The 15,942-nt window shown below is 46.8% G+C and overlaps 1 protein-coding gene across 2 annotated transcripts in view; it reads left to right on the top strand.

Moving 5' to 3' along the window:
* LOC121272539 (RAS guanyl-releasing protein 1-like) overlaps positions 1 to 15,942 on the top strand; it is a 178,410-nt gene that overhangs the window by 106,110 nt on the left and 56,358 nt on the right. For both annotated transcript variants that reach the window (XM_041179160.1, XM_041179161.1), the window contains exons 4-8: positions 2,750 to 2,812; positions 4,112 to 4,243; positions 9,854 to 10,007; positions 10,677 to 10,850; positions 14,973 to 15,089. In XM_041179160.1, the coding sequence (XP_041035094.1) occupies positions 2,750 to 2,812; positions 4,112 to 4,243; positions 9,854 to 10,007; positions 10,677 to 10,850; positions 14,973 to 15,089 (640 nt within the window). The remainder of the gene's footprint in view (positions 1 to 2,749; positions 2,813 to 4,111; positions 4,244 to 9,853; positions 10,008 to 10,676; positions 10,851 to 14,972; positions 15,090 to 15,942) is intronic.

Consider the following 15,942-nt stretch of genomic DNA (forward strand, 5'->3'; position numbering starts at 1 on the left):
AATGCAGATAAGCCTTGAACGAATTGAATGGTGGATCAGGCTTGAGGGGCTGAATGACCTCCTCCCTTTTCTGTGTTCCTTTGATATGTGATACAAACTGCCTGTTAAAGCATTAAAGTCTTCATTACCTTATCAGCTAGTCAGAAAAAAATTGAACCTGTTCCCTTCCAGAAAGGAATTTAAAAAAAAATCCCACTGGTTGTTAAAGCAGCTACGCAGCGAGATTCTAGATAGCCAGACTATACAGAGATGTTCTACCTCAGCAGGAAACAGAAACCCTTATCTACCAGACTTGAGAACTCGAGGTAATTCTGCGAGTCACTAATTCTCTGAACAGGGCCTTTCAAAGGAGAAGTTCACGAAATGGGGAAGTCTCGGCCTTGAGGATTTCCCCTAGCTTTTCACCGTCTACGGTGTGAGAACAGTGCTGCACCCTCGAAGGCTGGGTGGTCCCAGCAGGGGCCAATTCCTCTTGAAAATCGTGGTGAAGAGAGTGCCATCGGAAGGCAGAAAGTGGGGGAGAGGACGGGAGGCAAATCAGCCCAGTGGCAGTCTATAGACAGCCATTTTCAGGGCAGCTGGGGCTATGTAATGACTTGACAGACTGGACAAGTTTCAACAATAAACAGGTAAAGTTTATTAAAGAGAGCTTTTCAGATGCTGCATATTCGATCAGGACCCTCGTCAGGAAGCCCCACCCACCCCATCCCGGATTACTCATGCTTAGGGCTCATTGGTCAGAGCCTCCAAGAACATCATGTGACCCCTGATAGACAGCTATACCTTCAATTGCTTTACAGGATTTTGAGAACCCATATTAAGGTTCCCCATTAACTTTCCAATTCCAGTCAAAACACAAATAATTTCCCTTTCCTCAGAGCCATCACTTATGGACCTTAATTGTCATAATGTATATGGGGTGCAAACAACCCTCGTCAGGAAGCCCCACCCACCCCACCGTGGATTACACAAGACCAATGTCACTAACTAGCCGGTGATAACAAAGATTCAGAATCCTCCTCTAGCTCTAATTTGCAAGGGGCTGGTATTGGCTGCAAAATGGCTGACGTGGGCAATGGTTCGGACTGGCGAGGCCTGAGACTGATTAAACTCGATTCACATTGCCGATCCTGGTTGGGTATATTCCTGGATTTTTGACCGCATGACCCGCTACCACACTCCTGCCACTGGTCACCCAATGTGTCCATCCACCTTCTCACAGCCAATTGGAAAGCAAGAAGCTTCCTCATTACCCAACTGGATCACTCTTGGCTGTCAGTCAATCAGCCTGTTTTCCACATCTCCAGTGTGATCATGCATGTGATCACAGTGAATTATCGGCTGGGGAAGATTGACTTGTAAACAGAAAGACTCTTAACAAGGGGAGAACAGAGATTAGGGAGAGGGAAGACATGGATTGCTGATGGTAGAAGTATAAAGAAGATCATTAAAAAGCCAAATGGGGACAAAAGGAAGGAAGTTGATTTGTACAGATATTTATTGGGCCACAGTTGGAGTTTGTTTGCACCCCATGTACATTAGAACAATGAAGGTCCATAAGTGATGGCTCTGAGGAAAGGGAAATTATGGGTGTTTTGACTGGAATTGGAATGTTAATGGGGAACCTTAATACGGGTTCTCAAAATCCTGCAAGGTTTTGATCACAGAAATGGTGACACATGGCCCTTGTCACCAATTAGCCAGTGATAACAAAGATTCAGAATCCTCCTGAGGAGAACAAAGCAGGCAACAAGTTTATTAGGACATGACCAGCAGTGAGAATCAGTTTCCCGACGGTGGGAAATTAGTTTGGATCTTGTTCTCCCGACTTTCGTGGCGGGTTAAAGTTAGGTCCTGCCGATTGATGTCGGGAAATCCCATTCGCATCTTATGGACGCTCATTAAAAGCCCACCACACGCTGGAACCTAGTTCCCCCTCCAACTTAAGCACCCCGCCAGCGGGAATTTAGAGTATCCCATCTCGCAACTGTACATCAATGACGTGCACCCGGCGAGGTAGACTTTCTGGTCAGTAGATGCTGCTTTCGCCACGTGGTCACTGAGGGATACCGGCTGTCTGATGCAGGGCTAACACTGGGCCCGGGTTGTGCCAAGGCTGGGCACGGGAAGGGTGAGATCGAGCCAGGACTTGGTGGGGAGGGGTGGGGGAGCCAGGGAGCAGAGTGGAAGAGGGAGTGGCTGACCGGTTGCTGTTTAAATATGGCGCCGGGACTTAGAGCCTATGAGGTAATGGCGGAGCGTTGCCTGCCCGCATTTCCACAAGATTCGATGTTTCCTCGCGGCTGCATAATTAATGAGCTGAATGAATGAGCATGTTCCGCCACCCCACTGTCCAGTAGCAGTCACTCAGTGCCCGCCACTGGACTTAGTCTCTGGAATGGAAAACTCTGCCCATGGAAAAGCTAGATAAGTACACGAGGGAGAAAGAAGGATACGATGATGGGGTTTAGATGAAGTGGGCTAGTATGGAGCATAAGAACTGTATGGAGCGGTCGGGCCGAATGGCCTGCTTCTGTGCTGTGAAAGTTTACACAATAACCAGTGTGACTACTGAGGCAGAGTCAAGCGCATATTCTCAAAGGGTATTGAAAAAGCATTTGGAAATGAAGAAGACATGAGAATGCAAGGAAAGGACAGGGATTAAAGAAGTCAGCAGCGATGGAAGAGTGAGCAGCATAAGGGCAATGGGCCGAGCAGCCTCCTTCAATGATCCTTAACTTCCAGCCACTTACCGGGATGCTTCTGGGGAAAAACGCAACCAGCTCCGTGTGAAGATCTGCTACCTTGTCAGGTAAAGTGTATAAAATGTGTGCTAATGAAATTATATTTGTTGACTGTCCACCCCCAACACCCCAACGCCATCATAGCAGGTTTAGGGCTATAGGGTAATGGAGGAATATCCATGTTTGATCCTTGGCCTCATAACTCTGCTGCCATGAGATTGCTGCCTACCTCAGTGAGCTCCGTTACTAAGTGTGAGACTGCCGCTCCTATGGTTTGGTGCGGAAGTGCACTCCCCAGTGCGGTACTCAGCTATGCTGACCAAGGACCTCCCAGCTTGGAACCTAGGTCAGTGCGGTGTTACCTGATCTTGGCCATATTTGCAATAAGGGTTGCCTAACGCGCCATATAACCAGTGTTAGTCCTGCCTCAGTTGGCAGTACTCTCACCTCTGAGTCACAAGGTTCTGTGTTCAAACCCCTCTCCAGGTGCTTGGGGACGTAGTCCAGGCTGGCATCGCCAGTGCAGTACCGAAGGAGGGCTGCGCTGTTGGACTTGCCATCTCTCAGATGAGACATTAAACCAAGGCTCCATCTGCCAGCTCAAAGATCCCATGGCACTATCTGGAAGAAGAGCAGGGGAGTTCTTCCTAGTGCCCTATCCCTCAGTCCAACATCACCTGATTTTGTGGGAGCTTGCTGTGCGCATAATGGCTGCCATGTTTCCTGCATGGCAATAGTGACTACACTCATTGGATGTAAAGTGCTTGAGACATTTGGTAATCATGCCCAGTTCCTGATCACCAACCTTATGAGTGGCGTCTGGGTGGGTACATTGGATTGGTCACTGCCATGATGCCATGCCTAGTGGAAAATTTGCCAAAACCCATTGGCATAATTTGCACGTGATGAGTGGCTCCTTGAAGGGGATGGGGGTGGTGATGGTATGGTGGGTATCATTGACCAGGAGAGGAGTGGGGAGCATGGGGGGAAAGTGAAGATCCACCTTACAAGACCTTCCTAGTGCCCTAGCGAACATTCAACCCTCCACCAGGACCAGGAACAGATGACCTGGTCATTACCACAATGCTGTTTGTGGGGGCTTGCTGTGCGCAAATTGGCTGCTGCATTTCCTGCAGTACAGTATTGATTATGCTTCCAAAAGTACTTCATTGGCTGTAAAAGTGTTTTGGGAAGTCCTGGGGTTGTGGAAATTGGTGGATGAATGCAGGTTTCGTCTTTTTTTAGTTGCCAAATTTATCCCAACTCTAACGGCATGCGCATGTAAAATTTGGAGGATGGGGCGGGGTGGGGGAGGAGGGAAGGAAGCGAATGCTGTGCTCTTCTCGAAGTATTCTGTTGTCCTCCAGGTACTGGATAACGCATTATCCCGCTGCATTCACAGTGGACAGCAAGCTGGAGGATGTGATGTCACAGTTCTGGGAACTGGTCCGAAACGAAGGCGACGAATCTCACTGTCAGCTCATCGACACCTCAAACATGTGAGAACAACTCCTCTTTCTGACTTGGGAAACAACCAATCCCCAGCTTCACCTGGCGGCTTGATGAGCCGCACTCACTCTCGCCTCAGAGTCACGCTGGAGTCAAAAGGTCATGGGTTCGAGTCCCACTCCAGCAACGTGAGCACAAAATCCAGGTTGACACTCCCGGTGCAGCACTGAGCGAGTGCTGCATTGTCAGAGGTGTCATCTTTCAGACGAGATGTTAAACCGGGGCTCCTTCTGCCATCTTGGATGGATGTAATAGATCCCAATGCAGCTATTTTATCCATCAGCCAATAATGACCACAACAGTGATCATGTTACTGTTTCTGGAATTTATGTTGTCTTATCAAATATCATAGGACAGGTGCAACATAGATTAGATACAGAGTAAAGCTCCCTCTACACTGTCCCCATCAAACACTCCCAGGACAGGTACAGCACGGGGTTAGATACAGAGTAAAGCTCCCTCTACACTGTCCCCATCAAACACTCCCAGGGCAGGTACAGCACGGGGTTAGATACAGAGTAAAGCTTCCTCTACACTGTCCCCATCAAACTCCCAGGACAGGTACAGCACGGGGTTAGATACAGAGTAAATCATTCCCTACACTGTCCCCATCAAACACTCCCAGGACAGGTACAGCACGGGGTTAGATACAGAGTAAAGCTCCCTCTACACTGTCCCCATCAAACACTCCCAGGACAGGTACAGCACGAGGTTAGATACAGAGTAAATCTCCCTCTACACTGTCCCCATCAAACACTCCCAGGACAGGTACAGCACAGGGTTAGATACAGAGTAAAGCTCCCTCTACACTGTCCCCATCAAACACTCCCAGGACAGGTACAGCACGGGGTTAGATACAGAGTAAAGCTCCCTCTACACTGTCCCCATCAAACATCCCCAGGACAGGTACAGCACGGGGTTAGATACAGAGTAAATCATTCCCTACACTGTCCCCATCAAACCCTCCCAGGACAGGTACAGCACGAGGTTAGATACAGAGTAAATCATTCCCTACACTGTCCCCATCAAACACTCCCAGGACAGGTACAGCACGAGGTTAGATACAGAGTAAATCATTCCCTACACTGTCCCCATCAAACACTCCCAGGACAGGTACAGCACGGGGTTAGATACAGAGTAAAGCTCCCTCTACACTGTCCCCATCAAACATTCCCAGGACAGGTACAGCACGGGGTTAGATACAGAGTAAATCTCCCTCTACACCGTCCCCATCAAACACTCCCAGGACAGGTATAGCATGGGATTAGATACAGAGTAAATCTCCCTCTACACTGTCCCCATCAAACACTCCCAGGACAGATACAGCACGGGGTTAGATACAGAGTAAAGCTCCCTCTACACTGTCACCATCAAACACTCCCAGGACAGGTACAGCATGGGGTTAGATACAGAGTAAAGCTCCCTCTACACTGTCCCTATCAAACACTCCCAGGACAGGCACAGCATGGGGTTAGATACAGAGTAAATTTTGCTCGACATTCAGCATGGCCGCAAGTAATGTAATGCGTCATAATCATGAAATGAGTACCACCTTTCCATTTCCTACACCGGCCATCCCATGTCTATCTGAATGGGATTCCCGGTTAGTGCTAGTTGTTGGATTGCAAATGAATACGAGGAATTTGGTTGACTTATGTTCATTTCGCATAGAACACTACCCACCAATAGGAAGAGAGGATTTCATCGGTTTGAACCCAGAGACCGGAGTTTAATCAGATCCCAAAATATAAAGCCTTTTATATACTTAATAAAATGTAATAGTGCCCTCTAAATCTTCTGACATGTTTAATACTCTCCCTTGTGAAGGGTAAGGGGAGGTTTACTGGAGGTGCTCATGAAGAGGTTTGATTGTGTAACTATGGAGAAACTATTTCAGCTGCATGGGAAACCGAGGAGGTCGAATATGAGATAATTGACAAAAAAAGCTGGGCTGACATGAGGATAAAAATGAAGTGCTGGAAATACTCAGCCGATCAGGCGGCATTTGTGGAGAGAAAAGCAGAGCTAACGTTTCAGGTCTCTGACCTTTCGTCGGAATGCCTGCCTGACTTGCTGAGTGTTTCCAGCACCTTCTGTCATTGTTTCGGATTTCCAGCATCCGCAGTATTTTGCTGTTGCAGATTTTTTGATGCAGCGAGCTGGTGTGATCTGGGATGGCTTCCTGAAAGGGCAGCGGAAGCAGATTCAATAGTAGCTTTGAAAAGGGAATTGCATAAATACTTGAAGGAGAATAAAACTGCGTAAGTCACCTTTAAATCATAGAGTTTTACAGCACAGAAACAGGCCCTTCAGCCTATCGTGTCCATGCTGGCCATCAAGTTCCTATCTATTCTAATCCCATTTTCCAGCACTTGGTCCGTAGCCCTGTGTGCTATGGCATTTCAAGTGCTCATCTAAATACTTCTTAAATGTTTTCAGCATTCCAGCCTCTAACACCCTTTCAGGCAGTGAGTTCCAGATACCACCCCCCAGCCACCCTCTGGGTGAAAAAAATGTCCTCAAATCCCCACTAAACCTCCTGCCCCTTACCTTAAATCTATGCCCCCTGGTTATTGACCCCTCCACTAAGGGGAAAAGTTTCTTCCTATCTACCCTATCTATGCCCCTCCATAATTTTGTACACCTCTATCAGGTCCCCCCTCAGCCTTCTCTGCTCTAAGGAAAACAACCCCAGCCTATCCAGTCTCTCTTCATAGCTGAAACACTCCAGCCCAGGGAACATCCTGGTGAATCTCCTCTGCACCCTCTCCAGTGCAATCACATCCTTCCTATAATGTGGTGACCAGAACTGCACACAGTACTCCAGCTGTGGCCTAACCAGCGTTTTATACAGCTCCAACATAACCTCCCTGCTCTTGTATTCAGTGCTTCAAATAATAAAGGTAAGTACCCCATATGCCTTCTTAACCACCTTATCTACCTGTCCTGTTGCCTTCAGGGATCTATGGACATGCACACCAAGGTCCCTCTGACCCGCTGTACTTCCTAAGATCCTACCATTCATCGTGTACCCCCCTGCCTTGTTAGTCCTCCCAAAATGCATCACCTCACACTTTTCAGGATTAAATTCCATTTGCCACTGTTCTGCCCCTCTGACCAGCCCATCTATATCGTCCTGTAGTCTAAGGCTTTCCTCCGTGCTATTTACCACACTAACAATTTTCGTTTCATCTGCGAACTTACTGATCATACCTCCTAGGTTCATGTCTAGATCATTAATGTACACTACAAACAGCAAGGTACGCAGCACCAAACCTTGTGGTACATCACTGGACACAGGCTTCACAAAAACAATCTTTGACCATCACCCTCTGCCTCCTGCCAATTTTGGATCCTATTTGCCAAATTGCCCTGGATCCCATTGGCTCTTACCTTCTTGACCAGTCTCCCATGCGAGACCTTGTCAAAAGCTTCACTGAGGTCCAGGTCAATTACATCAACTACACTACCCTCATCTACACACCTAGTCACCTCCTCGAAAAATTCAATCAAATTTGTTAGACAAGATCTCCTCCTGACAAAGCCATGCTGACTATTCTTGATTAATCCTTGCCACTCCAAGTCAAGATTAATCCTGTCCTCACAATTTTTTCCAAAAGTTTCCCTACCACTGATGTTAGACTCACTGGCCGATAGGTCTCTGGTTTCTCCCTACCACCCTTCTTGAATAATGATACCACATTAGCTGCCCTCCAGTCCTCTGGCACCTCTCCTGTGGCCAGAGAGGATTTGAAAATTAATGTCAGGGCCCCTACAATCTCCTCCCTTGCCTCCCACAGCAGACTGGGATACATCCCATCTGGGCCTGGTGAATTATCCCCTTTTAAGCCCGCTAAAACTGCTAATATCTCCTCCCTCTTAATGCTAATTTGTTGAAGCATATCACAGTCCAGCTCCCTGATTTCCTATACCTACATCGTCATTCTCTATAGTGAATACAGATGCAAAGTACTTATTTAAAACCTCACCCATGTCCTCTGGCTCCTCACACAGATTGCCACTTTGGTTTCTAATAGGCCTTACTCTTTCCCTGGTTATCTTCTTGCCCCTAATATACCTTTAAAATGCCTTTAAATTTTCCTTTATTTTACCCGCCAGTGTTTTTTCATGCCCCCTCTTCGCTCTCCTAATTTCTTTTTTTAAGTAATCCCCCGCACTTTCTATACTCCTCTAGGGCTTCCGCTGTTTTGAGCCCTCGGTATCTACCATAAGCTTCCCTTTTTTACCCTATTCAATCCTGTACATTCCTTTTACATCCAGGGTTCTCTGGACTTGTTGATCCTGCCCTTTGTCTTTACAGGAACTTGTTGGCCCTGTACTCTCACTATTTCGTTTTTGAAAGAATCCCAGTGCTCTGATGTAGATTTTCCTACAAGTAGCTGCTCTCAGTCCACTTTGGCCAGACCCTGTCTTATTATATTAAAATCGGCCTTCCCCCCAATTCAGAACCTTTATTCCATCTTTTCCCTTTTCCACAACTACCTTAAATCTTACTGAGTTATGTTACTATCACTGAAATGCTCCCCCACTGACACTTCTACCACTTGCCCGGTTTCATTTCCTAAAACTAGGTCCAGCACCGCCCCCTCTCTTGTAGAACTTTCTATTTGCTGGCTAAAAAAGCTCTCCTGGATACATTTTAAGAACTCGTCCCCCTCTAAACCTTTCACACTTTGTCTATCCCAGTTAATATTGGGGAAGTTGAAATCCCCTGCTATTATTAACCTGTTACTTTTACGCTTCTTTGAGATTTGCCCATATATCGGCCCTTCTATCTCTCCCTGGCTGTTTGGGGTTCTATAGTACACCCCTCGCAATGTGATTGTCCCCTTTTTGATTTAAGTTCTACCCATATAGCCTCATTTGAGGAACCTTCTAAGATATCATCCCTCCTTATTGCAGTAATTGACTCCTTGATCAATATTGTGACACCACATCCTCTTTTACAGCACACCCCTGCACGCCACCGCCCCCCTCCCCGCATCCCGTCTTACATGAAGATTCTATACCTCGGAATACTGAGCTGCCAGTCCTGCCCCTCCCTCAACCATGTCTTCGTGATAGCAATGATATCATATCCCCATGTGTTAATCAACACCCTCAAACTCATCTGCCTTATTCACAAGACTCCTTGCATTAAAATAAATGCCATTCTGCCTCGCCATTCTCCCTCGTGCCTTAACTTGACTATATATGCTCTGTCTTCCGGACTGACTTGGTTTTTCTTCTACTTTGCTGGAGAAAAGACTGTTCAGTCTTTCCTCATAGTTAGTTGTTTGGTAGTGCAGAGCCTGAATGTAGGCAGTTTTGTTGAAACTTTTCATCTTTAGAACTATGGGGAAAGAGCAGGGGAGCGGATCTTACTGGGTAGCCCGTTCAGAGAGCTAGCACAGGCAGGATGGGCTGAATGGCCCCCTTCTATGCTGTATCACTCTATGCTGTGTGAGTACCGTTGGTTGTTGAGAAGCCCATTTAAACTCGGTCATTGCCCTTGCTGTCTCACCTTAGACTAAGTTGCACATGCCCCTGTTTCCAGGCTGAAAGGTGGTGTAACTCTTTTCCCTCGTCCACTTCCACAGCCACATGCATGAATGGACACGGAAGTACACACAGCATGGCACCCCCAACAACAACAAGAAACGGAAAGTATCGCTGCTTTTCGATCACCTGGAGCCCACGGAACTGGCTGAACATCTCAGCTATTTGGAGTTTAAGTCCTTCTGCCGATTATCGGTGAGCAGTTCCCTGACCCATGGACGATAAAGGCTGAGACTTGTAAGGGCTGGAAATTTGTCATTGACTGGGGACTCTCAGAGCCCACTGTCTGTCTGGGGGACTTTGACAGCAAAACCCCTTCCTCATGGTAACTCTGTAGACGTTACAGGATCTGTCACAGCCTGCCATGCTAAGTTATTTGTCTCAGGCACCTGGCACCCTTGCCACATAGCCCAGCCACTGCGTGGCTACACCGTGTGCTTTTAGTGAGTTAGAAAATGGCGGGCACAAGACCTCAAAATCTAGGCTGAGACTCCTGGTGCAGAACTGTGAGAGTGCTGCACTGCCAGAGGTGCCACCTGTCAGGTGAGGCCCTTAAACCAAGGCCTTGACTGTCACCTCAGGTGGACGTAAAAGATCTCACGGCTGCTGTTGGACGAAGATCAGTAGGGAGTTTTCCCTGGTGTCCTGGCCAATATTTATCCATCAACCAACATTGCTAAAAAGCAGATTATTTGGGCTTTATCTCATTGATGTTAATGGGATCTTGCTTGATGCACATTGGCTGCTGCATTTCCCACAATGCATCCCAAAAGCATTTCATTGGTTGCAAAGCATTTTGGGCTTGCCTGTGGTTATGAATGGTGCTATCGAAATACAATATTTTCTTTCCCCCCTTTCTTCCAGTACCTAGACTACATGAGTTACATGGTCAGCGGGTGTGTGAGAGAGAACCCAGCCCTGGAGCGTTCCGTGTCCCTGGTCAACGGGATCTCCCAGTGGGTCCAGCTGATGATCCTCAATAGGCCCACTCCAGCTCAGAGGGCCGAAGTCTTCACCAAGTTCATACACGTTGCTCAGGTAGGACACAATGAGGAACCCTCCCCGAGGAAATCAGTCGTGCCCTCATGTGGAGCCAAGTTGGTTGCTAGGCATCCTTGCTAAGGACATTGGAGCTGGATTAATGCTCCCCCATGATCTCATCAAAGATATTTAGTTTCAATCTCTGTGGAATAGCAGGCTGATTCAAATCAATTAAAAATTCACGGCATCAGAATCGCAGCTGATCACCTCAATTCCCACACGCACTCTGTCAAACCCTATAACACTTGTGCCTGCTTCAGTCTTCCCTTTAGTCTTGCAGCCCATAGGGTGTCAAAACCCCAGCCTGGCACCGACTGATCTCCTGGACTGCTTTCAAATCACCTGAGGGGCTTGGAGAGGAATTTTCCAGAATGTTCTCTTTCCGTTAGTGGCCTTGGGCTTTTCTCTTTCTTTGTGTGTGTGTGTGTGTGTGTCTCTTAAAGAAATAGATCACTCAGCCCAACTGGTCCATACTTCGGGTCATACTCCTCCCAAAAACCTCTGCACCCTCCCCTTTGCCTCCCCCACCCGCCCCCCAACTTTATCTAACCCTATCAGCATTTCCTTCTATTCCTTCCTTGTCATCTAGCTTCCCTTGAAATACATCTATGAAATGTGCCCCAATGACCCCATGTGGTAGCAAGTTCCACATTCTCACCACTCTCTGAATTCCCCGTTGGTTTTCTTGGGTAACTCTCATATATTGATGGCCTCTGGTTCTGGCCTCCCACATGACTGGGAACATCTTCTCTACATCTGCCCTATCAAACCCTTTCAGAATCTTAAAGTGCTCATAAGTCACCTTTAAGTCTTTACTTTGCTGGAGAAAAGAGGCCCAGATTGTTCAGTCCTTCCTCATAGCTAGTCATTGCAAATTGACCTGATGATTGCAAGGCACAAAACTTTGACATAAATGTCTCTCTTTTCCAGCAATTCCTGATAATTATAATCTCTTGGTTCCGGTATCGTCCTTATTATTTGTTTTTACCATCTTCTGCAGTGCTTCTATATCATTTTTGCAACATGGAAAGCAGTAATGAGCACAGTTCTCCAATTGTGGTCTGAACAAGTTCAAGATAACCTCTCTGCTTTTCAATTCTACCTGTGTAGAAATGGGTAGAAATGGACTCCAGAGCTCTGTTTCTTTCTATACACATCTCAGCCACTACTTCTGGTGACCTGTGCATCTATACTCCTCGATCACTTCACTCTTGTACTATACCTAGCCTGTAATTTTATCAATATCCGCTTGAAGTCTGTCGCAATCTTTCTCAGAATTGACTGCAACCCCCAATTTGGTGGGGGTTTTTTTTCTCCTTTATTCTTTCATGAAGTGTTGCAAGGCCTTCAGTTGTTGCTGCTCGCTGATTGCCCTTGAACTGAGTGGCCTACCCATTGCTGTGGGCCCGGAGTCACATGTAGGCCAGACCGGGTAAGGTTGTCAGATTTCCTTCCCTAAAGGACATTAGTGAACCAGATGGGTTTTTAAGACAATCGATGATAGTTGCCATGGCCACCATTAATGAGTCTAGCTTTATAAATCCAGCTGTCACAGTGGGGTATGGACCAATGTCCCCAGAGTATTATCCTGGGCAAAAACAGAATTCCCTGGAAAAACTCAGCAGGTCTGGCAGCGTCGGCGGAGAAGAAAAGAGTTGACGTTTCGAGTCCTCATGACCCTTCAACAGAACTTGAGAGTTCATCAAGTTCTGTACTGTACATCCTCAAGTTCTGTCGAAGGGTCATGAGGACTCGAAACGTCAACTCTTTTCTTCTCCGCCGATGCTGCCAGACCTGCTGAGTTTTTCCAGGTAATTCTGTTTTTGTTTTGGATTTCCAGCATCCGCAGTTTTTTTGTTTGTTATTAGTCTGGGCCTCTGGATTACAAGTCCAGTGGCTGGATTACTAGTCCAGTGACATTACCACCACGCCACCATCTCCCCTAAATTTTGTCCGAACGTATGTCCAAAATTTTGAAATTATACATTTGATTCGCAAGTCCAAGTCATTTTATGGGAATGGTGAACAGTGGTGGTCCCTGCATCAGTCCCTGTGGAACACCATTTTCCACATCAGATTTACGAGTGACCATCTTATATTTATGACCCGTATGTCTCCCCCCCATCAAACCCCTTCATCATTTCTTTTTTGGCACCTCCTACAGAGCTTGGATGTCCTTTGTTTAAACAGGCGATTATACATGGTAAAGTCTAAAGCAAAGGGATTACAACCCTCCGCGAAAATGGTGTGTGAAGAAACATCATGTGGATGCTTTGGGCATTTGTGCACTGCTGGGAGTTACAATCACTTGTCTTCCATGTTCCTCTTTTGAACTGTTTATTTACAAAGATGGCCATCTGAAACCAGACTGGAGGCACAATCGCAAGCCCGCATGCTTGAGGGTTTACAATGCAGTTGGTCGCGTAAACATTCGGGCGTTTATATTGGAAGTGTAGCTGCCGGAAGAAGACCTTTAAATCTCCATTCAATGACCTGGCTGTAGTATAAACGGTCTTTCAGATGGCCTGCCGAATACTGAGGCACCAGTCCTATTTGGGATTGTCATCTGGTAAGTGCAGTTTAAGGGCTGAGATGCTCTGAAAGCTTCTCCGAACAGGTCGTCAACAAAAAGATTTGCAGCATTTTCTCTTCTCAGGCGAGGTTTTGAACCCATCGCCCTTGGCTGAATTAAGATCCAAGTACCCAAGGTGATATGTAAATGCATAATAGGGGAAGGTGGTGACATAGCGGTTATGTCACTGGACTAGTAATACAGAGGCTCCGTGGAACATGGGTGTAAATCCCACTATGGCAGCTGGTGGAATTTAAATTCAATTAATAAATCTGGAATATAAAGCTTTTCTCAGTAATGGTGACCATGAAACTGTCATCGATTGTTGTAAAAACCCCATCTGGTTCACTAATGCCCTTTAGGGAAGGAAATCTGCTGTCCTTACCTGGTCTGGCCTACATGTGACTCCAGACCCACAGCAATGTGGTTGACTCTTAACTGTCCCTCTGAAATGGCCCAGCAAGTCACTCAGTTCAAGGGCAGTTAGGGATGGGCAACAAATGTTGGCCTTGCCAGCGACACCCACATTCCAAGAATGAATAAAATGAAGGAATCCACCACTTCAGTGAGACCCCTACCTCGGTAACTTTTCTAAAAATGCCATGTGGATTTGGTTTCTAAGATTGACAACAACCACATTCCTGTTAAAAGAGTCACTGGAGTTTTCTGCTGGTTTTCATCTCTTTCAGGTGGGGTGGATGGGATGGGATAAGGAGTAAGAAAATTACAATGACTCCCTCCACCATCGACACAAAGTGGCAGCAGTGTGTACCATCTATGACACGCACTGCAGCAACTCGCCAAAGCTCCTTTGACAGCACCTTCCAAGCCCACAACCTCTACCATCTAGAAGGCCAAAGGCAGCAGAAAGATGGGAACACCACCACCTGGAAGTTCCCCTCCAAGTCACTCACCATCCTGACTTGGAAATATATCAGCTGTTCCTCCACTGTCGCTAGGTCAAAATCCTGGAACTCCCTCTCTAACAGCACTGTGGGTGTACCTACACCACATGGACTGCAGCAGTTCAAGAAGGCAGCTCATTACCACCTTCTCAAGGGCATCTAGGGATGGGCAACAAATCCTGGCCTAGTCAGCGATGCCCACATCGCAAGAATGAATTTACAAACTGCAAAAGGGGTAATAATTGTGTCAGACCTTGCTGGATCACAAAATGTCATTTTTTTTTACATGTTCTTAAAGAGGAAACAATACTAATTGGGAGATTTTGTCACAGAGTCACAGAATTATTATAGCACCAAGGGAGTCTGCACCAGCTGTCCGAAAGAGCAGTTCACCTAGTGCCATTCTCCTGCCTTCTCCTTTTTAAAAGGGGATTTTTTTTCTCCTTTATTTTGAAATAGAGAAGTGCTATTATTTCTCTGACAATAATATCAAGTAGGCCATTGATGAGCTTCAACTCAGGCTGTGTCATCATGCTCTCTGATTGTAAACATGGATGATGGCTCTTTAAAGCACTAGGGTCCAATGTGACCCCTCTTTCCAGACAGTGTTTGACGTTCCTCGTCACTTCTGTTCCCTCACAGAAACTTCGGCTGCTCCAGAACTTCAACACACTAATGGCAGTAATTGGAGGTCTTTGTCACAGTGCCATTTCCCGGCTGAAGGAAACCAGCTCCTATCTCTCTCAGGATGTCACCAAGGTTGGTCTCCTTGTACATGTATCTCCCACCCAGAACGAAAAGACAGTGAAAATTGGGAAATAAGAGTACTGGTCCGAACTGGTCTTGCACACCTTAAAATGGAACACCGCTAAAAATTGGGAAATAAGAGTACTGGTCTGAACTGTTTTTTCCATCTGTTGGACCTTAGAGCTATTTAACTTTGGGCTGTTCTCCCAGCAGCCTCTTTGTACCCGCAGGCAACATGGGATTTGGCGAATAAGGACAGAAAATTCTGGAAACACTCAGCAGCTCAGGACAGAAACGGTGGGGAGAGAAACCGAGTTAACGCTGTCCTTTCAATAGCGACCTGAAACATCAACACTGCCTCTCGCTCCGCAGATGCTGCCTGACCTGCTGAGTATTTCTAACATTTTCTGATTGAATTTTGGACTTCCCGGCATCCGTAATATTTTGGTTTTGTTTTAGGGTATTTGGGGAATGGCGTTTGTCAATTAGGCCGGTGAGCAGAGGGGTCTGATGGTGGAGAGAGAGGGGGGGGGCTGGATTTTCCTTCTGAAGTTGGGAGCCCAGTGACCGGAAAACTTCTGAGTGCTGCACTGCACCACAAACAAAGATCCCCTACACAACTTTTCAACGTCGAGCCCATTGGTGGCCCGAGTGGCGCGTTCGCCATCCAATTAAGGATAGTGGGTGGGCTCCTGAGGCTGGAGGGTCAATAGGAGGCCCTTCAGCAAGGACATATAAGCCACCCCACTGTTGGTGTATGCAGAAGAGAGCTCAGGCGCCTCCATCTTGAGGCGCCCTCTGAATATTTTTTTTCAAAATATAAAAATAGGAGGAGGGCACAGCTGCTACGCTGTCCTCTAGGAAG

The sequence above is a fragment of the Carcharodon carcharias genome, chromosome 34 (genome assembly GCF_017639515.1).
Source record: "Carcharodon carcharias isolate sCarCar2 chromosome 34, sCarCar2.pri, whole genome shotgun sequence".
In the NCBI taxonomy this organism is placed as follows: domain Eukaryota; kingdom Metazoa; phylum Chordata; class Chondrichthyes; order Lamniformes; family Lamnidae; genus Carcharodon; species Carcharodon carcharias.